At 40.8% G+C, this 25,529-nt stretch overlaps 1 protein-coding gene and 1 pseudogene across 2 annotated transcripts; both read left to right on the forward strand.

Annotated features, from left to right (window-relative positions):
- Positions 1-228: 228 nt before the first annotated feature.
- LOC129680507 (60S ribosomal protein L26-like) lies at positions 229-666 on the forward strand (annotated as a pseudogene).
- Positions 667-1,879: 1,213 nt separating this feature from the next.
- Positions 1,880-20,200, forward strand: Atp1b4 (ATPase Na+/K+ transporting family member beta 4). Of its 2 annotated transcripts, none has more exons than XM_055612193.1 (8): positions 1,880-1,942; positions 6,222-6,483; positions 10,300-10,428; positions 10,688-10,792; positions 15,435-15,631; positions 16,835-16,891; positions 19,225-19,320; positions 20,039-20,200. In XM_055612193.1, exons 1-8 carry the CDS (start codon positions 1,880-1,882, stop codon positions 20,198-20,200), a joined length of 1,071 nt encoding a protein of 356 aa, XP_055468168.1. The 2 variants fall into 2 exon arrangements, with proteins under 2 accessions (XP_055468168.1, XP_055468169.1); XM_055612194.1 differs by having other exon boundaries at positions 6,222-6,471.
- Positions 20,201-25,529: the final 5,329 nt, after the last annotated feature.

The raw sequence follows: 25,529 nt of genomic DNA on the forward strand, positions 1-25,529 counted from the left end.
TAATTTTATTGAAATCCAAAGAGAGTAATAGATTTCTCTTTTTTGTAAGTAATTTCTTTCTCTTAAAGAAATGGGGGCAGGTGTGTCTGTAAGAAAGAGTCCTGGTGAGTGACATTAAAATAAACGAAGTCTTTATTTAAAGTTAACCATAACTAAAACTATTGACATCAGGGAATGTTCTGTGGACGGTCATGGGTAATCCTCAGCCATCTGTGCCTCGGCGCCAAGATGAAGTTCCATCCCTTCATGACTTCTGACTGAAGCAAGAACCGCAAACGGCGATTCAGTGCACCGTCTCACATCCAGAGGAAGATTATATCTTCCCCTCTTTCCAAAGATCTGAGACAGAAGTGTAATGTTCCCTCCATGCCCATTTGAAAGGAAAATGAAGTTCAGGTTGTCCAAGGACACTACAAAGGCCAGCAGATTGGCAAAGTGGCCCAGGTGTACAGGAAGAACTATGTCATCTACACTGAGCAAGTGCAGCAAGAAAAGGCTAACGGCACAACTGTCCACGTGGGCATCCACCCCAGCAAGATGATTATCACCAGGCTAAAGCTGGACAAAGACTCCAAGAGGATCCTGGAGAGGAAAGCCGGGTATCAGCAAGTAGAAAAGGAGAAAGGTAAATCCAAGGAGGAAGCAATCAAGAAGATGCAGGCATAGAGGCCTCTCATAAACAACTTTCATTAAAGACTGTTTCAGTTAAAAAAAAAATGAACTATTGTCATCAGAATAGTATTTGTTTAGAACTATGATTAATTCTGCCTAAGTGATTATGCTATTGGGCTTGCTAATGCCAAGAACCTTCGTTTCTGCAATATCTGAGCTCAGCCATCTGGATAAAATATAGGTGGAGAGTGGTTTTTAAAGGAAAGGTCACAAATTATCTAGACCCTGGAGTGGTGAACCAAACAGACTCAAACTGCTATACCATGTTTTTGTTTGTTTGTTTGTTTGTTTGTGTGTTTGTTTGTTTTTAGCAGTTTCTACTCATTTTCTTTTGGTGGATCCCATTTTGGCTTCAAGAGTTATATATGTCTGGGAAACTGACACTGCAAAGGTCTGGTTTGTTCCCTGCCCTGATGCTAAGGGATAAATATAGATCTCAACCACTACAGATATTTGGCCAGTATTCCAAGGGTGTGTGTATGAGGGGCAGTGACTGATGGGGCCACTGTGACATGTGGCCTAGAAAAAGGCTTCTTTATATCCAAGACCCTCTTTGGAATAGGGAGGGTTAAAGCAGGAGCTTTACACCTAAAATTAAAAGGCAGAATACACATTTTCAGGACTTCGTGGGCTGATCCAGTAAGGAATATTTTATAGGTGGCTTAGAGAGTGTAGGGATAAGATGGTAGGGAGAGCAGAGAGAATCTTCCCTGACACCGTAGATCCTTTTGCATGAGATCAGCCTTACAAAAAAAGCAAGTTATTCTTGGCCATCTCCCCTCACCCTAACTCCCACCCTTGCCCCACCCCCTTGCACACACACTGATATCCAACTTTCAATTGAGAATAATATGACTTAAGACTTCCATTGAGTCCTTCATATTTCAGGTGCTGGAGAAGGGGAAAGGGAGGAAAGGCACGTGGAGGGGGCAGTGAGTTGCTCATCCTCGTGACCCAGAATATCAACCCCTCCCTGTTATGATGAGCTTGCTTTTCCAAAAGGGCTTTTCTTTGATTCCAGGAAGGGGCCAACCAATGAGAGAGGAGCATGCATGCTAGATTATTTTGGGGAAGGGCTCGTGCCAGCAAGGTTCACTTTTAGTAGGCTCCAAGTGTCCCCAGCAACCAGTGTCTCCTGTACCAGCAGAAGCTCCAGAACTCTGCCCTACTCGCCTGCCTCTGTGGCATCTTGGCCCACTGAACAGCCATGAGAAGGCAACTCCGTTCCAGAAGGGTTCCTGCCTTTCCTTACGGTTACCGCTACAGACTTGTGAGTCTTGGGGAGCAGAGTATTTTGCTGCCCTTTTTGAATTGGTTGGGTTGGGTGCTGTGTAGACTTTGGATTATGGCTGTCTTGCCTTAGGATAAAGAGGAATAAATGAGGCTTAAAAATTCCCAGGCTTTGGAGGAAGAGCAGTGACTCCCAGAACCCAGAGCACCCTAAATTACTGAATGGAAGGAGGGCTCATCTCTTTGTGGGGGAACAGAGATAAAGGCATGGGAAGTTACTAGGGAATTAGGAGCCCTTTGAAGCTTTACCTTAGGAGTCTATTATATGAGCAGACCTCTGGAGTATGGGAGCAGGGGTTTCATAGCAGGAAATTTGGCCGGGAAAAAGGAGAAAGAGAAGAGGAAATGAAAGACGCTGCCTGCCCAGCTGTTTCAGTCCCTTTGGGTGGTGACTTTTAGGAGCCAGCTGCTCTTTTTCTAAGGCATAACTCTCAAACTACAGCTAAAATCACAGAATCCTTGATAGGAACCAGACGGAGACCTAGACATCATCTCTCCAGAACCCCTCGTTATGTTAAAGAAGGCTGCTGGGTAGCAGAGTTCTAGATTGACTTGCAAGTTAGTGGGAACCCCAACATGAGAATGTGCATCTTGTCTCTAACTTGTGCTCTTTCCGCTGTGTTTGTGGTAGGCAATCTCTCAAAGCTCCGATCCACTGTTACTCATGTCACTACTTTGTCTGCTACCTCACCTCACCAAACATATACATACACACTCGTGCACACACACTGCACACACCTTCCATATCATTGTTTACTTCCAGGTTCCTTTACAAATGCTTTTACTTCCAACGTGTCTTGGCATTTACTATGCTCTAAACCATAAATGTGTACATATACAACACTCTCATGAGGGGTATTCTGAAATATCCCTAAGATAGTTATTAGATGATTCCCAAAGGAAGCAAAGCGGAAACAATTTCTTTTTGCATATGGCCACTTATACCCCTAAGGAATTGAGGGAAAAATGTCAAGAGTGAGCAGGGGGAAAAAAAAAACATAATTCTTCTTTTATCCGCATGTCAACCACTAAGGGAATTGTTTAGCATTCTTAGAATCTTTCTTTTGATACCTGAAATTTCTTTCCTCTCTCAAGATCAGTCACAGTCTACAGAGTATATATTGCTGTATCTTATTTGGCTTCCTTCCTATGCTGAATTGCTAAAAATGTTGTGTGTAATTTTTACTATTCGTCCAGGAGTTTCAATTTTAAGTGAGATCTTGCTCTTCATAATATCTGATCGAGTTAAAAATAAATCATTTGCCACAATTGTATGTGTATTTTTTCTTTTAAATTAATCGGCTATTCAGATGTTTGCATGATGTTAACTCAGTGGAAGATACAAATTTATCCTTTGGGTCATACTATTTATTTGTATATTTGTTTATATGTTTATATATTTAGATTGCTCAAAATGGAGCTACCTTGTGTCCTTCAGGTTTCCCTAAAAGGGAAACATGAGGGCCCCAGTACACACCCACTACCATATCCGAGCATGCTCACACTCACTGTCACATGAGGGTGGTGCCACTTTAGGAAACTGACAGAAACAGAACCTTGGAGAGGAACGTCCTCATCACCAAAGCATTTCCTACTGGAGCGTGTTAAATAATTGCATGGAAGTGCATTTTATGCAGGATTTCATTAACAGGGAACCTCTGGGAAAAGCCTGTGTTGCACAGTGTGACATTTTCCTGTCCCTGGAAGCAAGGTAAAGGAAAGAAGCTATTTGAGGTTCCTGAAATAAGGCTCAGGTGGTAGGAATATGTGACGGGAAAATAAGCTCCAAGAAGATTAATTCTTCCTGGGAGGATAAGACTTTAATGGCAGCCATTTTAACAAGATTACTTTGAGAGCACATATCAACAAATAAGATAAGGCTGAGGTCATTGCCAGCTGCTTCCTCTGTAAAGCAGATGTGGAAGGCAGGCATGGGTAACAAAAGGAAGTCATTCCAGAAATATACAGGGATTTGAAACCCTTCCTGATGAAATGTCACATTTCACATTCTGTGAGAATTTGGTGCACGGGTTTTCTAGGGATAATGATGAGTTGCTAGTCTAGTATATATGAGCTTAAGGATGGCAAATTCTGAGACTATTCCTCCAGAGTCCAGGCAGTAGCACTGATAATACTCACTGAGTACCTTACTATGAGCTTCACACTGTGGACAGACCACAAAACAGTAAGAAATATGGACCTTCCAACTGTATGTCAATGCCTGATTTGGGAGATAATTGTATACATAAGTTCACACACAAGTGAAAGATTTAAAGATATGCATTAATTCATTTAGCATAGGCAAGGTTGATTTTCCTAAGCCTTATACTGTAAATCCATGTTAAAGTCAGAAATCCTTGATTATACGCACCTACATTTCAGAAACATAGACTCTAAAACATTATCATGTTCATAAATCTGCTAAGCCACTTCTAGCCACTTGTGTTTAATGTGATGGAGGAGAAAGTGTGTAGTTTATCAAGAGACACAAGTTCCAAGAATGTCAACTCTGTCATGGATTTGCTGTGTGGCTTTAGCCAGATCCTCTCCCCTCTGTGGAGCTCAGTTGGACAATCATATTTTGGAATCCCCTGTAAGTTCTGACATGGTATGTAATATGAAGCTGTATGTTTGAACATATTAGAAATCAATTCAAGGGTGCTCTTAATCAAGAGCTGGAGAGTTCTGAGCAGACCAAATGCAGAGAACCAAGATTTGTAATTCTGTAACACTTTGACTGATTCTGAACCATCCAATTTGCTCAACTCTCTGCTAGAGGCAGCATGGGTAGCTGAGTGCCCTCTAAGTGGCCTTTGAGGAATCAGGCAGGAAGGGGGCAGTACAGAGTCCATGGCCTCTAGCATTTGACAACGCCAACAGGTGCACCGGCGTTGACACTCTTCAGACTTGGACAGCACAGAGAAGGGAGTGTAGCCTGATTTTCTGCTGTTGCAGGGAGCCTTGGCGTACTCCCAAAAGACAATGGTACAACCCTCCAGCCTTCACCTCAGAGGCATTTGAAATACCACTGACGTCATCTGGTTTTTTTTTTCCTTTTTCTTTCTTCCTCTCTTTCTGTTTTGTTTAGCTTTTGTAAAACATTTCAAAGACTACTGTTTCAAATCTTCAGTGATGGTTGTAATAAATCAACAAATGTATGCTGAGTACTTACTTTGTGCCCAAATTTTCGTTTTATATATTTTAATTTAATTTTTAAAATTAAGCTATAACTACATAATTTCCCCCTTTCCTTTTCCTCCCTTGAACCTCTCCTATTTAAGCCCCTTTTTACTCCCTTTCAAATTTATGGCCTCATATATATATATATATAAATGCAACCTGTTCAGTCTGTCTAGTATAACTTATACATGTATGGTTTCAGGGCTGACCACTTGGCTTTGGGTCATCAGTTAAGATGTGCCTAACTTTTTTTATTTTTAATTACACTTTATTTACTTTGTATCCCCCCTCTAGTTCCCTCCCTCCTCCCCTCCCAATCCTTTCCTTCTTCTCCCTTCTTCACGAATGCCCTTCCCCAAGTCCACTGTTAGGGGAGGGTTTCTTTTTCTTCCTTCTGATCCTAGTCTGTTAGGTCTCATCAGCGCCTAACTTTTTAATTAAGCTACAGGGGGAAACAAAGGAAGTATCTGCTGGGATCTCATCTCTCAGAGGATCTGTTCATTTAGCTTAAGGCAGGAAGCAGGAAATGAGACTTTGTGTTGGGAAGGCAGTGGAAGTTTTGAGGAGGGGTACAGCAGTTGGCCTCTCCTCTTGATATCTGTCCGAGCCTATTTTTAGCCCCAACTTAGGATGGTGAGGTCAAGCAGCTGAAAGTGCACAGAGCATTAGGACAAAGCTGGCTCAGGCTGGGAAGTTGCCATCAAAGACATAAACGTCTAAGACTTCTCAGTCCTTCAGTGCAAGCTCCACTCAGTCCTGATAGGTCAAAGTTCATTAGGAGTCCAAGGGCCTGGGCAGGGCCAGTGCCATAATATGTCCTACAGGAAAAACCTAAATACCCGATGTTGAAAGTAAAATTTAGCACCACTGTGGAAATAATAGTTATTCAATATGATCCATAGAAAGGATGCTTCCTCCAAAAGAACGGAGAAAGCAAATCCACCTCTTACAACAATGGATATTTTTCTGGGGATGTAGAAATTTGAAACAACTCCAAATATTGAGTTTGTTTCTATTTGTTTTCGGCTGCCATGAGGATTTTTTTTCACAGAGAGATTTGTGTTCTGTCACCGCTCTAGGACGATCAGGATGAAGTGAATCATAACTACTTAGCAGATGAAGAGGAAGAAGCGGAAGAAGAGGCTCAGGTGATACTGGCACCTGGTCTGGAAGAAGAGGAAGAAGAAGAGGAAGGAAAAGAGGAGGAGGAGGAAAGGGAGGAAGAAGAAGGTCAGGGTCAGCCACCAGGTCGTGCCTGGTGGCAGAAATTGCAGATTGTGAATGAATACCTGTGGGATCCGGAGAAAAGGATGTCTCTGGCCCGAACAGGTCAGAGTCAGAGTAAGTCCCATTGGTCCCAATTTCCCAGTCTGGTGTCCTTGGCTTTTAATGTGGTATCCAGAGCTCCTTGGCAATACACTGAATGGGTTTGTTACAGATTTCTCTTAACATTTCACAGAAAGACACCAATAGCTGGTAACATCCATAGGTTTGTGGACAGATTGTATTCAACAGAAAAGACACTAAATAGATGAACAAGAGTGAATGTGTTACTGAAATCTACTAATGTCAATACACAGTATAAAGATAACACTGAGACTAGGTTGAAAGATCACAGGATTTCTTTCATGTCAACTTCATGTCACTGTCTATGCATGTGACAATAAGCTCATCATTTACCCTCTCATAGCTTCAGTCTCCCCATGTGGGAAGGTAGGGGATTCTGCTCTGCTTCTTTCATAGAATCAGCATAAGACTCCAATACAGGATGAAAACCATAAGGTTGAAAAGACTGTGTGGAAGATGTTTCTAGAATACAAGACCAAGGTCCTGCTAACATGACCAAGGGTTTATAAAGCTTTATTAGTTCACTTACCCATGTTTAGAGAAGGAGAGCCCAGAAGCCTGTCCTGATCCCCACTCTTCAGTGCTTTATACCTCCATGGTAGACACAGAAAAATTGCTTTTAAAGAGATTACTAGGGACTAAAGTTGAGCTTCCTTGTTGTTTGATCAATGATAGAATGCTGTTGTCACCACTTTTACTGCACAAATTGTCCAGGAAGCCCTTCCCAGGGTTATACTCACATCTTAAACTATTACTGCGGAGCCTTCTCCTCAGAAGTTGTTCAGGGTAATAAAGAATCATACTTGTCACATCTCACGCAGAAAAAAAGAAAGCAACTGTTGATTCCTAGCTCAGGTAATCCACAGGAGAAAATAAATTTTTAAAAAAAAGCAGTGGATGCCATGGATGAAGTACTAATCCCCTGATGCCATGGAACTAGGCTGTTGAAGTTGATGGCCATTCCTTCCAAAGGCACTTTTGACTAAGATTTGTCAGTTTTGTGCTCAGTGCTGCTAATTCAACTCAGCTTGCCTGAAGTAACCAGCTCTATTTCCTGAAATTAGGAATAGCAGGTGTGAGGCTCTAAACAACACACAACGCCCATTGCTCCTCCTCAGTTCCCAGCCCCACCCTGGAACTGGAACTAATGTACCATTTAAGGGACATTCCAATGTTCTGGAAGCTGCAGACAAATGCTGGACATTCACTGGAGCTCCAGAGGGGGCACAGCTGTTTCGTCCTTGCCTAAAGATGCCGGGAAAAGCAGGCTTTATGAAATGCAAGTACGATTCTGGGAGGGGGAGCCATACTTTAACCTTTAAACAGCCACTGAAACTTCACCAGATATCATCCATCTAAATTGCTGTGGTGGACGACAAGCTGACAGCAAAGAAAGATGAGGTAGGAAGGTTCAAGTCTTTGGGGAAAACACAGCCAGGGGGGATGCTTCATTGTAAGCTGCAGCCAGACCACTGGTTCACAGGTCTTAGGCTAGCTCAGCAATGAAGACACCTATGAAACTGTCCCAGGGTGAAGGACAAATGTTCATATGACACCTACATCGTGAGGTTAAGGCATTTGCTGCCCTCTTTTCTGACAGCTAGGTGACCACTTGGGCATTTACTAATCCTACTCGAATCTTGTCCAAACTATTTGCTCAGCGTGTTAATACAGTTTGGCCTTTTCCTTCAGTAGCTAGGCAACACCGATTTTTAGGAACCGTATGTTATTTTATTCAACACTGACAAGAATCATATGAGGTCATTTTGGTACTATCTCATTTACAAATGCAGAAACTGAGGCTGAGAGAGGATAAGTTACTTGCCTAAAGTCACACAGTAACTAAGTGGCAGTTCTGGGGTTCAAATACCAGAGTTCATTCTCTTGTCAGAATGCCTCAGTATCTTCACAAATTTGAACAATGAACAAAGCCTTCTATGATTTGTAAAGTCTTTGGAAACTGGCTAAGAGTTATGAGTATGAGCAGTTAGTGGTCTGTCCAAGCCTGGGTGGGAGGGGGTGTATTCAATGCAGAAGCCTAGAAGAGGGCACCAAGGAAAACTACCTGGAGCAGGAAGGATGAGAAAGATTGATGCATTTAAATGGAATGAGAGACTAGGCTATCACAGTCCCAAGGTCACCTTTCCCCATGGGGGTCCAGGGGACTCATTACTGATGCCATTATCTTACCTACAGTTTTCTGGCCCACATGTCTTAAGGAGGAAAGAAGATAGTGCCAAGGGAATTAAACTGGGTTTCATTGATTCCCCTTCATGCATGAAACTGGATCTCTTGGCTCCTAGGATGGCTCTGGGCTGTTGATCCATTCCCAGAAGGAGAATGGGAGTGGAGAAATGGAGGCAGAAACACAGAACACCCCCTGAAACACGGCCCTTTAAGATAGCTAGTGAGCAATAGGCAAGAACCACAGGCACCAGTGATTGTTTTTTTTTTCCTCTAGGAATTTAAATCAATGTGTGCATGTTCCAGTTCTACTTTAGTTCATTCTACATAAACATAAAGAATCAGTTCCATTTCCAGCTAGATAACTAGTCAGTCTCTCTTCCCAACTCCTCAGTTTTATTCGGTTCATGGTTCAATTCAAAATATAATATTTGCACACATTTTAGGGTACAAAAGAAATTATGTAGTTTGTCCCAGCTTGTGTTCATGATTCAGTTCAAGTCAGTAATTCCAACATCATGTCACTCCTTTGAATGAAGCCAAATATGTCTTCCTGAGAGGCCTCCAAGGAAGGCTGGAAAAAAGCTTCTGGGCAGCTGTATCATGCTCACTCACCTCATCCTGTGCCACACAGTCCTGGGACAAACATAATTCTAATACAACCCACAGAAGGGCAATTCATACAATTGTGCTTCTGAGCCTATAGCAATAATAACAATATTAATAATAGCAATAATCGTGGATGCCATTTATAGAGCACTTAGGATCTGCCAGGCTCTTTGCCATAGTGTTGATATGCATTATTTAATGCTTATTTAATATAGCAAGTACTATGCTACTGTCCTTGTTTACCAGATGAGGACACTGAGGCCCAGAGTAGCAAACATCATATCCAAGATTAAACAGCCAGAAGTAGAATCAGGATAAGATTATGAAAAAAAACCAAACACCTGAATTTCAGATATTGTCAAGAATACAGAAATACATGTTGTAGATTCTACAGCTTTCCCAAGTTCACACACAGCAAGTATCAGTGATTAAGTATCATTTCCTCCTACTGTCTTTCCTGTTCTTCATTAGTGTTTTCTTTGGAAAGAAGACCCACTTAAACTTCGCTAAGAATGAATAAGATTTGAAATAAGTAGGCAAGAATAAGCCTTGATTAGAAGTAAGTCCATTGGAAATGAGTCAAAGGTTTGAATTCTAGATCATGTGAAAATATATGTTGTTTTCACCTCTTGCAACTATCTAAATAGCTTAACCCAAGTTTCTAGGTCTCTTCAGGACAATTGCAATAATGAAGAGCAAAGAATGAACTACATTCAGGACATCAGCCATGGTTTACCCAAAAGACTTCCAGGCAATTTCCCCTCTATTGTGCGTTGAAGTCCTATAGTCTTGTTCAAAGTCATCATGCACACAGTGAGACTTTCCATTGGAGATAGTGTAAAGGAAAACCTCATTCAGACCCCTGACACACTCAATCCCCACAAATCCCACATTGACAAAGTCTGAATAAGCCAGGATATTCTAAATCTTTCTAAGCTTATCATGGTTCATGAGTTCAGTGAGGAAGTGAGGATGATTGGTAAGCACTGACCACTGCCATCTTCAATTACTCTACAGGTCTTATTTTAGTCATTTACTTCTTCTTCTATGCCTCCTTTGCTGCTGTGATCACACTATTCATATGCATGCTGTTCCTAGCCATCAGTCCTTACATGCCGACCTTCACTGAGCAAGTGAAACCTCCTGGTGAGTATACCCAAATACCCAGCATCGTCAGAACTCTCTGGGCAGAAATCTGCTTGCACAGCATGCTTAGCCTCAATTAACTTTGGTTCTTCCCAGTAATAACTTAGAGATTCAGTTAGTAAGAGGAAAAGTGAAATGGTACTTGGAAAATTATGGTTCTTTTCATGTTGTTTGCCTGGGTTGGGGGAGTGTCATGGGAATCTATGTAACCAATGTCCAAGAATGGGTTACTATATCCAAGATCTGTTTCCATTGCCAGGCGTTATGATCAGACCCTTCGCTCATAGCCTTAACTTCAACTTCAACGTTTCTGAACCTGAAACTTGGCAGCATTATGTGATTAGCCTAAATGGCTTTCTCCAGGGTAAGTTCTCCTGAGGAGTAGAAAGGTCTTTAGAAAAGTAGTGGGTGGGAATCCAAAATGCAAAATCCATGTGGCCTGGAAATCTGATTTAGTCTCCCCTACTGATCATGGCTCTGAGTTGTTTTGCATACCTGCCAGCACCCTTTATAAAATTTAAACAAAAATAAAAAAAAACAGCTCTGATTGTGTGTTGCCCAGTGTGAGCTCTTTAAGGCAGAGAACTTGTTTTCTTTTCATGAATACCCTGCAGCACCTAGTTAAACCCTGAGCACATCCAGGTGATCTTTTTTTTTTCTTTCTTCTTTTTATTAATTATTTTTATTTTTATTAATTACAGTTTATTCACTTTGTATCCCTCCATACCTCCCTCCTTCCTCCCCTCCCAATCACACACTCCCTCTTCCCCACCCGTGTCCCTATCCCAGTCCACTGAAAGCAAGGTCTCCTCCCCTTCCCTCTGACCCTAGTCTATCAGGTCTCATCAGGAGTGGCTGCATTGTCTTCTTCTGTGGCCTGGTAAGGCTGCTCCCCCTTAGGGGGAGGTGATCAAAGAGCAGGCCAATCAGTTCATGTCAGAGACAGTCCCTGTCCCCATTACTATGGAGGCCACTTGGAAACTGAACTGCCATAGGCTACCTCTGTGCAGGGGTTCCAGGCCATCTCCATGAGTGGTCCTTGGCTGGAGTATCAGTTTCAGAAAGGACCCCTGTGCCCAGACTTTTAGGATCTGTCACTGTCCTTTGGAGTTCCTGTCCTCTCCAGGTCTTACTATCTCCCACTTCTTTCATAAGATTTCCTGTACTCTGCCCAAAGTCTGGCTATGAGTCTCAACATCTGCCTCTATACACTGCTGGGTAGAGTCTTTCAAAGGCCCTCTGTGGCAGGCTCTTGTCCTGTTCCTTGTTTTCTCCTTCTTCTGATGTCCATCCTCTTTGCCTTTCTGAATGGGGTTTTAGCATCTTAAGTGGATACTAGACATATAATGTAGGATAAACATACTAAACTCTGTACACCTAAGGAAGCTAATCAGGAAAGAAGACTCTGGCTAAGATGCTCAGGTGATCATTTTTACAAATGATCTCTTATGAAAGTTAACTCTGGAGGGAAATAATAGCAACTAAAGGAGAATGTTATCCAAGAGCTGCAAGATTCATGCCTTCTTATACATGCTCAGAGTAAGAGAACTGAGGAGATGAACTATCTTGAGAGAAAATAAGTGTCTTTTTATAGCAGCAATTCAGAAAGGAGTCAGAGGACTAAATCTCTGACTAGCATGTTGATCTCAAATACCTCGAGATTTCCTGCACTTGTAGTGCTATCAGGTACAATTGCAGGGACAAAGGAATGTCTTTGTCTTTCACTTTGTGAGAGCTAAGGTATTCGTAGTTTGGGAAGGCTTGGAACCTTTAGGAGAATGAGCAGTTCTGGAGGAAGTGAGTCACTGGAAGCAACCCTGAAGGCTTTATCGCCAGACCTCACTTCTGCTTACTCTCTGCACTGTGGCCACCCAGCTCTCTGTTCCTGCCGCTGTGCCTTTCCTGTCATTGTATATTCTCTACCATGACAGACTGTAACCCTCTAGAGCTGTAAGTGAAAATAAACTCTTCCCCCTTAATTTGCTTTTGCTACAGAAAAGTAACTAAGAACTCCAACTTGGAAATGGTAGCACATGCCTTTCAAACCAACATTCATGAGTTTCAGGTAGGAGAATAACTTGGACTCAGGAGTTCAAGACCAGCATGAGCAATTTAGGGAGACAACCATCTCACAATCAATCAATCAATCAATCAGTCAATCAGTCAATGCCCTCTTGAAATTTGCATTGCTGCACCTAAACTTTATGGATAGGAACACCGAGCTAGACTGCTTTGGATAGCCTGGCTGAAATGGGGGTTGAGGGTGGGGTAAAGGTAGCTAGTAGAATATACACTGACATAGGGGAACAGTCTCTTAGCATAAGCCAGGAAGAATTATTAAAAATAACATGTACATTTTGTTATTCAACTTTCACCAGACATAACAGAACCCTTTGTCCTCATTTTTAAAATGAGAGAAGTGGGACTCAGAAAGGGGGAGTACCTTCCTCACAATCTCCTGGCACCAGAGTCAGTCTGTGAGCTCAAGTGGTTTGGTGCTGTTTGTTATTCAAAAGTGTTATCCCAGGGTCTGCAGCATGGGTGTCACACAGCATCTCAGACCCATAGCTATTGAACCAGTCTCCATTTCAATTTTCTCAGACGATTTGTATCAACTTTTAAGCTGGAGAAATGCCATGTTTCCTTAACTATGCTGTTGCCATTTAAGGGGATGTTAGAAATTCAGTCTGGTGCTAGTAATGCTCACTGCTATTTGGGGTGAAATTGAGTTTCAGAGTCTGCACCTGTAGAATGACAGAGCTGGATTCTTTCTGATTCATGTAGTTCTATTTTGGGCTGCGAAAGTATTTTGGGCATCTTAGTCAGCATAGTGTCTTTCTTTAAAAATGCTTTGAGCTATTTCAAGTATGCATATTGCCAGAATTTCTGCTGAGGAAATCCCTGCAATGAGATAGTAGATGGGGAAATACCAATTTTGACCTGATGATGAAAGTAGGGAACAACAGGACGGCATTGGGTTACTTCTAAAGAGTAGGTAATATATGACTGGGGAGGTGGTAGCTCAGCAGTTAAAGTACTTGCTGCTTGCCAGGCAAGCAAGAAGACCAGAATCTGGGCCTCAGAAGTCACATAAATGCTCTGTGGATATGGCAGGCAACCCATAATTCCAGCCTCAGAAGGCAGAGACTTGGAAGACGGACTAGTGAGACTAACCATGTCAATGAACTCTATGTTTGAGACACCCTTGCCTCAACAGATAAGGTTCCCAACATCAACCCTGAGCCTCCATATGCAAATGCATGTGTTTACCCACAAACATGCAAACAAACATACCACATACATAATAAATACACCTGAAAATAAGAAAAAAAAAAACCCAATAGATAATCCGTCCTTCCCAAAGGAACAGTATCTGAAATAGCTATCCCAGAGCATCAGTTTTGTTCCCATGAGGATAGGGATGTGACATTGCCATAAATGCCATGCCTATGTCACATTTTTAATGGAACTACCTCAAGAGAAATGCTGAGCGTGTAAGTGCAGTTTCTATTTTAAAAGACATTATTTGAGCATACTTCTTAGTTCTTAAAAAAGATTAAAAGAAATCCTTGAAACAAATATAGTTTTCTCAAAATAAAATAAAACTGTAGTCATCCTCGGTGTACATCTCTGGGCTGGGGGAGGGGCATAGGTAGAGAAAAAGGAGGAAGGGTGGGATTAGGAGGGAATGAGGGAGGGAGGTACAGCTGAGATACAAAGTGAACAAATTGTAATTAAAAAATTAATAAAAATAAAATTAACAATTATATCTTATTAACATTAAATCCAAGTCACAACCTGTCTAGATGTAGAGCCCACAGCACTTATTGAGTTTTATCTCCAGTGAGTCATAGGTATAAAATGTTTTCTGAAAAATCGAGTGATTTCAAATATGCCTGCATGTCTGGTAAAAGAGCTCCACCATTTAGCATGATACAGTAAATTTCCACTGCCCAATTTTATGGAATCTAGTGGCTCAAATAGTGAACATAAAAAGGCCCAGTTCTCTCTCTGAGAGGCGTAGCTGGGACAAACGTTATATTCCATCTAATATAAAAAGACATGAATCCAAAGTAGCTCAGTCTTAATCGGACCTTACCCCCACATTCTCTCAGTGGAGACCCTATAGTTGTGTTTCTATCTTTCAATGTGAACATCTTCTTTTTAGTGTAAATTGCTTCTTTAGAGTTGGGAAGTTTGTTGGGGATTTTTTTTCTCCTCTTTTCCTTCGTCTTCTCACCTCCCTTTCCCTCATATTCTTTTCTGTTCCCCAACAAAGCTGTCTGTCCTTTACCTCAAAGGGAAAGATTTCCTAAATTGAGTTTAAGGAATTTTAACCTAGGAACTCAGCCTCCTGACATACTATGCCTTGATATGATATAGCCCTTCTTCTAAACTCTTTTGATATGTGTCCATTTTCCTCTCAGAATAGGAGGGATGGCTACCCCAACTTTGCTGTTTGTGGTATCCAAAAAGAAATAATGAGAAATAGAGAAAAGATATTACATTATCAACCTATGTCCTGAGAGGAAAGTTCTGAGGGAATAAGCAAGGGATTTTACCATCAGATGGGCTGAGGTGATTACACAAGAAGGCTTCATAGAACACTGGTTCTCAACCTGTGGGTCATGACCCTGTTGGGGATTAAAGTACCCTTTCATAGGGGTCACCTAAGACCATTGGAAAACATAAGTACTTATATTATAATTCATAACAGCAGCAAAATTACAGTAATAAAGGACAACAACATTAGGAAGGTTGAGAGCCAAGACTATAAATTCAGGGATCATTTCTATAGTTCATTGAGAACCACTGTCCTAGCAGGATGCTGCTAGAAATATCCCTTGAGTACCTTATACCAGTCCACAGGGATTAAGGCAGAACAAGTGAACTTCTGAAGGAGTACAAGCATGTATGAACAAAGGGAGTTAGAGAAAAACCTTGAAAGCATGGGCTTCCCCTAACACCTCTCTAACACTACCCTTTGCCACCCACACATGCTGTAGGGTATAATGATAGTCTTCAAGAGGAAATGAATGTAGATTGTCCTCCGGGACAGTACTTCATCCAAGATGGAGATGAAGATGAGGACAAGAAGGCCTGCCAATTTAAGCGCTCCTTCCTGAAGAATTGCTCAGGACTTGAGGACCCTACTTTTGGATACTCTACTGGACAGCCTTGCATCCTCCTCAAGATGAACCGGGTATCTTAGCCCTTGGGACCTGTTGATGTTAAGTAGATGAGCGGGGTAGGAGGGTGTATAAACCACATTTGTGTTTTGCTCTGGTATTTACACACTGCAGGTTTGGCCATTTTTATCCATAGCATCAAAAGTACAAACAACCAGACAAGTTGACCAATTCATTTTCCCTGAACATTTCCTAGTGTTACTCTTCTTTCCCATACACAAACCTGACCCTTGATTACTTGAACGTAATGGAGTATGTCTCTAATCTCAGCACTCAGGAGGCAGAAGCAGCAGAATCTCAAGATCCATGCCAGACTCTATCGCAAAAGGAAAAAAAAAAAATGGGAGTCCTGAGATGTTTGGAACACAGAGTTGACATGGTGGGGACATAGTGGAGAGAAATTTGTTGTTTGTTTGTTTGTTTGGTTGGTTGGTTGGTTGGTTGGTTGGTTTTTCAGGACAGGGTTTCTCTTTTTAGCCTTGGCTGTCCTGGATTCACTTTGTAGGCCAGGCTGGCCTTGAGCTCACAGAGATCCACCTGCTTCTGCCTCCCCGAATGCTGGAATTACAGGCGTGTGCCACATTGACCAGCTTGTAAAGCGATTCTTACATTCTCATGTCATTTGAAATTGCACTGTTCCAGGTAAGAGAGATGGCTCAGGGCTTAAGAGCATTGTCTGCTCCTCTAGAGGACCTCAGCTTTACGTTCAGCACCCACATGGCAGCTTACAACTCTCTGTATCTCTAGTCTTAGGGGATCCAACACCCTCTTGTGTTCTCTGCAGACACCAGGCACGTACATAATGCATACACATACATGCAGGCCAAATATTCATGCACATAAAAATAAATTAACTCATTCTTAAGTGCACTTTAAAAAAAAATCATGCCTCCCTTAGCGAGTGGCAGAACCTTTTGCCATATACACTCTTCTTAAAACTAGAAAGTTCTTTACATCCTTTTGGTTATTTTGCAGCAGTTTTTCTGTGTATGGGCCTAAAAATACAAATTTAATAGGAGTAAACTGGTCTATGCAACTTTGAAAAGGAGCAGAGATGAAATTCAATTATGGGGAGTGATGACCAAAAGCAGGGAGAAAAGTTCCAGTTTTGCTGTGAAATATGTTTCTTAAAATAAATAGAAATAGATAGGGGAAAGAGAGAGATAAAGCACTGTTTGTTTGTTTGTTTGTTTGTTTGTTTGTTTGTTTTTCACTAGATTGTAGGCTTTCGTCCTGAGCTTGGAGATCCTGTGAAGGTGTCCTGCAAAGTTCAGGTAAACTATCCCTTTGAGTAAGTATTGTTAGCACTTTTGTTTCAGGCAAACAGAGATAGTTCATCTGTTCCAAGGACTTCTACAAGGGCGGTGAGTAGGAAAAGCATTAATGTTTTTCATAATTATGCGTCCTTTTAATGCATTAAGGGCATCCTATTTCTAGAAAACATTCAGTGTGTGTGTGTGTGTGTGTGTGTGTGTGTGTGTGTGTGTGTGTGTGTCTGTGTGTCTGTGTGTCTGTGTGCCTGTGTGCCTGTGTGCCTGTGTAGCTGGGTGTCAGTGCCACTTACACTTATAAAAACCAGAAACTGAACCTCAGCTAGGGTCCACAGCAGGGAACAACACTGTGCCAAGGCATTAATTGGGATTCTGTTTACACTTTTGCTTTTAGTTCTAATGGCTTGTTTCTTTGAACTAAACAAGCAGCTTTCATTAGAGTCATTAGTCCCTGATTTTAAAACTGAATTTCACATTTTACAGCAATGACCAGTGGCACTGGGTGTTGCAATAACAAATGACTACAAGGGAAGTATAAACAGAAGTCCATTAATATGCTAATTAACTGTCCTTCAAGGGACCATTAACTCCTATCTCATCTGCACCAATTAGCTCCTTTGTAGGCAAAGGCCCTCAATCCTGACATTGCCTCTTAAACAGGCAGTAGCTCCCTTCTGTTTAGTGACATCATCTGCATCCTCTAGCCTTTGACAGTTGTCTTGGAAACATTGCAAAAATGGTCATTGTCAGAACTAGGAATAAAGTGGACAACTCTAGCCTTTGTGGAGACGGATCAGAAACCAGCAAAAGACAGTACTCATTCAGCTACTCTTCCACACTTGGCAAGTGTTTATTGATCACTTATTTTATACTAGCTATTTAACTAGCTTTTGGAGATGTCAAGGTAAACATGACTGTGAAATCAGGGCCAAGAAATATTAACAAGCACAATGAAAGGCACTGTGGGGGCATGGAAGAGCAAAGGTCAGTTCCATGTGGGAAGGAGTAATAAGGAAGATGAGCTTCTTAAGGTCAGGCAATATTTGCCAGCTGAACAAGGTAAGAAGAGCATTCATTCTGTTCAGATGTACATGTGTGAGCATAAAGTCACATGTGGGATATGACTACAAACTAATGGAATTGATCCCACAGGCTATCATTAAAGACAAATTCAGTCCTTTTTTGAATATATGAATAAGTCATAAAGAACAATCCAGTCTAAAGTAGCAGCAAGTGCTGTGCCACTGATCCACATCTTTAGCTCTTAACCTGACATATTAATTGGGCCAGCTTCTATTTGCATTTCCCTAATGTAAGCTGTTCACTTTCCAAGTTATTATATACTGAACGTTACTGAGAATGACTATTTAAAAAAAATAGAAACATTAACAGTCTATATACCTTTTTAAAAAAAAAAATCAATACAGGTCAAATCCACACCCACTTGTACCAATCAAACAGGATGAGGTAATAATCAGAATGAACTATAGGATGCTCAGCTTGTTCCAAAAACAATTATAACTATATTGTATATAGTATATAGACAGAAGTGATCCTATGGCTCTAGTGAGTAATTGGCTATTAGAGATGCACTCTTTGTGCATTTGAACCCTAAACCACTTCTGTTTATAACAGCTATAGTTCATGGACATTCCATTACCTGGTGTGATATGATAAGGGTAGCCCTGCTTAATCACTCCCATTATTTGGTTCCTCTTGCTTACTCTCTGAATTCCTTGTACAGTAATTAAGCAATACAAAGAATGTGGACAGAAATATGAGTTTGGGTGAGCTAACTACAGACTGTATGTCTATACATCAGGTTCCTGTGTACCTGATCTGACTTCCAATGGAACTGACCCTGCAGTGAGGACTTAGGAAATGTTTTCTACTTTATACCTGACTCAGCTACTAAATTCAAGACAGGGTATCATGCTACAATTCTTTGGAGATAGGCTGTAATCATAGGCCCTTTCTAGAACAGTGCCAAGTACTCAAAGGCCTTTGAATCCTTTCTGCCTTGGACAAAAGGAACCAGAACAGAGCTATACCAAGTACCTTTGGCTTCAGAAGCCCAGGCTTTCTGTATGTTTTTTGTTTTGTTTTGTTTGTTTTTGGTTTTGTTTTTTTGAACTGTAAAATCAAGGCACAGTCCCACCCTGGAAATGTTTCTCTGAGGACAAGTCAGGGTTGAGCTCTGCCAATTCTGATTTGGGGTTTTAGACAATTGGTTGAGAGTCACACTGTGATTTTACCTGAACACCAGTTCCTTTAAGCTAGACTCTAACTCACTTTGTGACCCAGCATCCCACATGTATCTCTTCTTTTTCTTACAGAAAGGTGATGAAAATGACATAAGATCCATCAATTACTACCCAGAGTCGGCTTCTTTTGATCTCCGCTACTACCCTTATTATGGCAAACTGACTCACGTAAGCAGTATCCTTCCTTCTTCTGTGTCATAAAGGGCTCCAAGACAAAGGAAGGGCTACCTGGGATTTGTGAAAACTAGAAAGCAGTGGCAGTAAAAGACATATGAGTTGATATATACTATAATGGGGTGTGGAGGCAGAGAGGAGCTCCCTCCACACATTTCTAGTGACCATGATCTTTGCAAATCTGAAACATTGTCATACATAGTCTCATCTAAACACTTCAGTTTTCATATGAGAAAATTGGAGCTCAGAATGGGAAAGGAACTTACCCAAAGTCACACAGTTAATTAGTGGCAAAGGCAGGAAGATAGATTTTTAACAATAAGTTTTATGTCCAAATAATAACACTTTCTTGTTTCTCCCATTACACACAAAGGGCCAGCGCAGGCTTCTTCTCCAGTATGGTATTTTGATGTATACTAGTTTTGGTTGGATTTATGGTCCGGTATCCATAAAATCAAACCATTCTGAGTCAAGATTTGTTTTCTCCTGAAAATAATCAGACATTTTGACATTAAATTATAAGCCAGCTGTGCAATTTCTCCAAAGCAGGGAAGGTATGCTAGTTGCTGTGGTCATTTGTAACATGGCATCATGAAACCTGCACGGTTCCCTTTGCTGAGGCTAACCTAACCAGCCTTGAGTACCTGATCAACAGCCCCTACCCTGGCTGTCACCTTGGTCCATTTAGAATTCATTGTTCTTTCACCTACAGGTTAATTACACCTCCCCCCTGGTGGCAATGCATTTTACAGACGTGGTGAAGAACCAAGCAGTGCCTGTCCAGTGCCGACTGAAGGGCAAAGGCATTATAAATGATGTCATCAATGATCGTTTTGTGGGGAGAATAATCTTTACCCTGAACATAGAAACCTAGGAACTCCAGGGAGCCATTCCCACCAGTTCTGATTCTGTTTTATTTTGTGTTATCCCTGGTAGCACCTCAGTTTCTTTTTCTTCAGTTAAGATACAGCCAGATGGACACCTAACACAGCAGATCATCTTTCCTTGCCTTTGATGTGTGTTTGAAGTGATACTGTGGGATCTGCTTGGTGTTTTTTTTTTTAATGTCATCTTTCCTGATGACAAACAGACTATATTAATTTCCTTTCCTTCACTTCAAATTCAGACCTGTTCTTGCTGCTAGAAGCCTCACTATATATATATGTATCTGATAACATTCACCTTTGTAAGAAGAATGTCTATCATGTTTTCTAAAACATAATGTGATAATGTGTTGGTTTTAGAGGTGATTTTATTCCCAGCCAGGTAGATAATCTTACCATCCACCACACCTTTAAAACTGCTTGTCAAAGTCTTTCCTTAGAAATCAACATCAGACCAACCCAGACTACTACTCTCTCATCAGAACTTTATATCTGGGGGCTGGGGTTGGGAGAGGGGCTTGAAAGTTCGGCTGTCTCCCATAGGCGACGGGATACTGATTCAAAGACTCCATTATTTTCAGAACAACAAGCAATGTGGACAGGTCAGTGATCTGGGCTAGAGATGAAGACCTTCTTTGAGACGTTTTTCTGGAGGGAGTTAGATCCTGCTGCAACTGGGGAGAACTGTTAGCATAGGGGGATGCTTGATTTTTGATTGATGTGTAGTATAATCAGCCAAACACAAACAGATTTTTTTTCTCCACTCCAGGTTGAAGAGAAAACATGAAAATTGCTCTTTGGTCAAATCATCTTGGCCCATTTGCTTGATAGATGTGTAGTTTTCTTTGAGATCAGCAGGGATGGGTGCCTTGACCCCTAGCTACAAACCTTGGGGTTTGAAATTACGGTTCTCCAACTTATACATGGCCGGACTGAAAGTTCCTGCCAGGCCTCCCTGAAGCCAATGCTCATCAGCCAGTTTTGCAGTTACTTAAAAAAAAAAAAATCACATGAGGCAGATGTTTATCCAGGTTGTGGATCAGCCAAGTTGCTTTGTTTTATCTTTGGCCATGTGACCATTCCAATTGCTTCTTAACACCTCCACCAGGGGGAGAGGTGAGACAAAAAGAAGAAGCAAGCATTACAGACTAACAGAGTATCTCAGGGTCCAAAGCAAGCTTAAATTCCACTCACAAGCTGGCAGAGTCTAACTTTACAAGGGTTAGTTTCTCCAAAATAGGGAACTGGAAGACTGATTGCAGAAGACAAGTAAAGAAGTAACTATAATATAAGGTGACAAGAGATGTAAAAATATTATATGGAAATGCTATGGGGAACGTGAGGGACAATAACTCTCTCTGACTGAGAAAGTAGCAGAAGAAATTACACATTCAGAATCTTAAAAATGAAGAAATCATGTGCTTTGGTAACTCTGAACTGTTCACATGAGAGCTCAGAGGAATGGCTGGGAGAACGGATTGCATGAGTATTCAGGGACGTTGAGCAAAAGGGAGTCTCTAAAGTGTTTTAATCAGAAAATCTCTGTGAGCACATTTCCATTTGATCAAGAGCACTTGGGTATCATGACATCAGGGATGAATCTAAGACAGAGAGGATAAGACCAAGATGGGAATGGGGTTGAAGGAAGAGGGAAAAAAATGAGCCCAGGATTTCCAGCTTGGCTAAAGCCAGTAGGGTAGTGATATTTTTATCACTTTGGGACAGTTTTACCTTGTGGTTTCCTCTGGTCAGACACTGATGTGGAAATATGAACACATGTAGAGTAGAAGAGAAGGAAATCCTAAAACAAAAGCAACATTTGCTTAATTGAACTCATTTAGGAAGTATTTAATCTTCGGAACTTGAGCTAGTTTGGTAAACACACCAATCTAGCTCCTAACTTGGTGCTTTTATCTGGGTCTTGTGGACTGCTATTGCTCTTGGAATTCTCTTTTACAGACCCCTTCTAAATTTCCTCCATAGACTAGTGAGGGGCAGACAGCATTTAACAAGCAACAGATGAGCAGGACAGCAGGGCTACATAACACAAATACAAAGAAATTGACTCCTCTGAATCTATATCCTCAACAAGTTTAAGTTTCCTATGTTTTGAACAGAAAACTAGTAAAATGAAAATGACAACTTGAAACCATTTTAAAATTACCTCAACCAAATTATCAGGATTTAATAGCAAAAGAGTATACACCATCTGATCTGGAAAAGGTCTTTAGGAAAAACAACCTGCATTACATCTGACTCCAGGTCCAGTGCTCTTTCTACTTGGAGCTGCTGCCTCCCAGGAAATACCATCTTTTGGAAAATCAATAGACCATATCCCAAACATTCTGAAATGTGTCAAACTTGAGTTTAAATAGTTAACATTTCACAGGAATTCAACTACTGGTGCTATATTTTATATGTAATACATGGCCCTGTTGAATATATTTAACTATTAGATAAGGAATTAGGAATGATTTTTGTCATAAGTGTTTCTCATTCAGTGGCTAATGTCATGTCCACAATTTTTTTTAATCTTTATGATGGGCAGAGTGAATGGAGTTTTATGTAAGAAGTGGGAAATAGTAAGAGCTGGAGGGAACAGGAACTCCATGTCCACAATTTGAAAGAAGTATTGAAAGTACTAAGACAGTTTGGGCTGTCAACTGGAACATGAACAAAACAGCTTTCTTATACAAAACTGGATATTATACAGAACTGGATTAATGAGTGTGTTCATTCAAAGATTCAAACTATTCAGTAATCTTCTTGTTTATTAATTTAGACAGGCTCCCATACTGTGCTGTACCAGGACTTTATTTGTATACCAACTGTTGCAATGCACTTGGCTTTACTTGATTGTCAATGAGAAATACTACTTCCAGATGGCTTCACGGTTTTGTTCTTGCTATATTTTGTGTATGATTTTTCACTTTTCACTCCTCTGAAATCATAATTCTAAGGTAATCTTTCTTAGGCAACCATTTACTCGGATTCTTCATACAGAAAATATTTATATTAACTTGGGGAGTTGGTGACAACAATAAAAGAAATTTAAAAGCTGTTCATGATTTCCTCTGTTTGGACCATATCATTGATTTTTTTTTTTTTTCTGCAGGGATGTTGGTCAGCAAGGCATATTGGGGAAAAAGCTTGACAACTGACAACCTATTATTTGAAGACTGGTTTTCTTCTCAATATTTTTTCTTAACTCTTAGGGTTTTATCTATAGCAGTGGTTCTCAACCTTCCTAATGCTGCAACCCTTTAATACAGTTCCTCATGTATAAAATTATTTTTGTTTCTACTTCATAACTGTAGTTTTACTACTATAATGAATCACAATGTGAATATCTGTGTTTTCTAATGATCTTAGGTGACCCCTAGGTTGTTCAATTGCAAAGGGTGTCATGACCGACAGGTTGGGTACTACTTATTTCTAGGGACATGAAGTTAAAATCTGTTTTATTTGAAGGCGTTTTTCTTTCCAGTATCCATTTCCTAGTTTTTCAAAGACTTCTTTGTTATAGCAGCCTTACTTTTTCTTTTTATCTCACCCCTTTTTCTAAACAGCAACTGTAATTCTAGGCTGGTCTTGAAGCCACAGTCTTCCTGCCTTGGCTCCATCATGGCCAGCATCTTCCTTTTTCAAGGTTGAATCCTGATATAAATTGTTCAGTTTTTTTATATACGGCATGGTGCTTTGAGAAAGAGGAATGAAACCAAGATCTAAATAGAAACTCTGCAAACATTCAATGATTAGCGACTTCCAGGCCTATCTGACCACACAAACTGTCTCCCAAAGTAAATCTGTCTTGGACATGGCAGTTAAAAACAAATATTTCCAGCTTTGTATTCAACTTAGAGGCTGGGCTACAGCAGGGATACTTTATTTCCTTGAAAATGTCCTCAGGTGAAGATATATTTGATCTAGGATATATTAAGAAAGGAAAAAATATATATTTTCCTGGTTTTGGCTATTCACTAGAGACTGTCCTTTTACTCTTTCCCTTAAAATATCTATATGCAGTAAAGTAACTTAAATAATACAAAAATGTGATTTACACTGTGCATTATTCCAGGCAGAAAAGTTTTAAATGCATGCCTGTGTTGGGAGTGGGAGAGGAGAGGGACGAAGGGGGGGAGGGAGAAGAGAAAGAGAAGAGGGAAAGAGGAGAGAAGGACAAGATAGAGTGAGAATGTGTGTTAGGGACAGTGAGGGTAGACAAGCTTGATGAATGCAAAACAGAAGGAAGAAGAAGTTGAAAGACTACTGCACAAAGTTCTGTAGTACAGCAGAAGCTAAAAGTATTTGATAGGAATATCCACAAGGTTTAAGAAGAGCATGACAGGATAAGCCTGGAAGCTTTCTCTCCAGAATACACCGCCTTACAGGCTCATTGCTGAATCTAGCATTAATCAGAGTCCCAGTAAGAAGTAAATAGCAATAGGCAACTTGACAGTAAATAGAAGAAGGTTTAGTTACAAAGGTTTAGTTACAAATTTATAGGAAGCATAGATGTAAGGAAATGCAAATAGCACAGTGACCCAGCCTAGTAATGGAGGAATACTTGCCACTCCTAGAGCCTGTGGTTCAGGGGCACGTTTGGGATTTGTAGAGTTGTCTGTCTGGAGGAGAGTGGTGGCTTCATGGAAGGATTAAGAGGTCCTAGGTGATAGGTGGTCATTTAGAGAGGGATAAAAAGAATACACACTCAATCTTCTTCCCTCTGGCTCCTTGCTCAGTCAGACCAAGGGAACAAAAATAGAAGCTATTGATGTGATTCATGCAGGTCAGCCTCCCAGGAAAGAATCCAGAATTCAAAATGGCAAACAATGTATCTGGAAGATTAAAGAGCAGGTACCTAGCAAAGCTGTCAGGTGGAAGTTCTGTGTGAATATTCTTTGGAGCCTGCAAAAAAATAATCAGTCACTAAACCAACTTCAGTCATGGGGTCAATTTTGCCTTTATAATCACTCTTTTCTGTGCCTGTACAGTCAAAAGCATCAGCTTTACCATTGTAGGGCGCTTTTCTCTGTTCTTTAGTATCCGTTCTCTTTTTAAATGATCCTACTTCTCTAATCCAGTAACCTTTGGTACATAATTTTGAATTACTTTGCTTGCTCATGACAAAACAAACCACTGAACACCAATAGCAACAAAATCCAATTTTACTGAAGGAACAAAAGGGACTGTGAAGTCTGAATATAATTTAGCTTCTGCTATAAGTCATGTCTAGAAACTCAAATATGTCATTAGGGACTCTCTAGGCTTTCTTTCTACGGTCTCCCTTCTGCTTTCTATTAGGCTCCATATTCAAGA

This window comes from Psammomys obesus, unplaced genomic scaffold, assembly GCF_907164565.1.
Source record: "Psammomys obesus unplaced genomic scaffold, mPsaObe1.curated_primary_1811, whole genome shotgun sequence".
In the NCBI taxonomy this organism is placed as follows: Eukaryota; Metazoa; Chordata; class Mammalia; order Rodentia; family Muridae; genus Psammomys; species Psammomys obesus.

Bases quoted from the DNA above. Each gene is read 5' to 3' on its own strand.
- Atp1b4 (XM_055612193.1), top strand. From the start codon at position 1,880: ATGAGAAGGCAACTCCGTTCCAGAAGGGTTCCTGCCTTTCCTTACGGT. The intron at 15,632-16,834 runs GTATCTTAGCCC...GTTTTTCACTAG, and splicing joins TCCTCCTCAAGATGAACCGG to ATTGTAGGCTTTCGTCCTGA. The intron at 19,321-20,038 runs GTAAGCAGTATC...TTTCACCTACAG, and splicing joins ATTATGGCAAACTGACTCAC to GTTAATTACACCTCCCCCCT.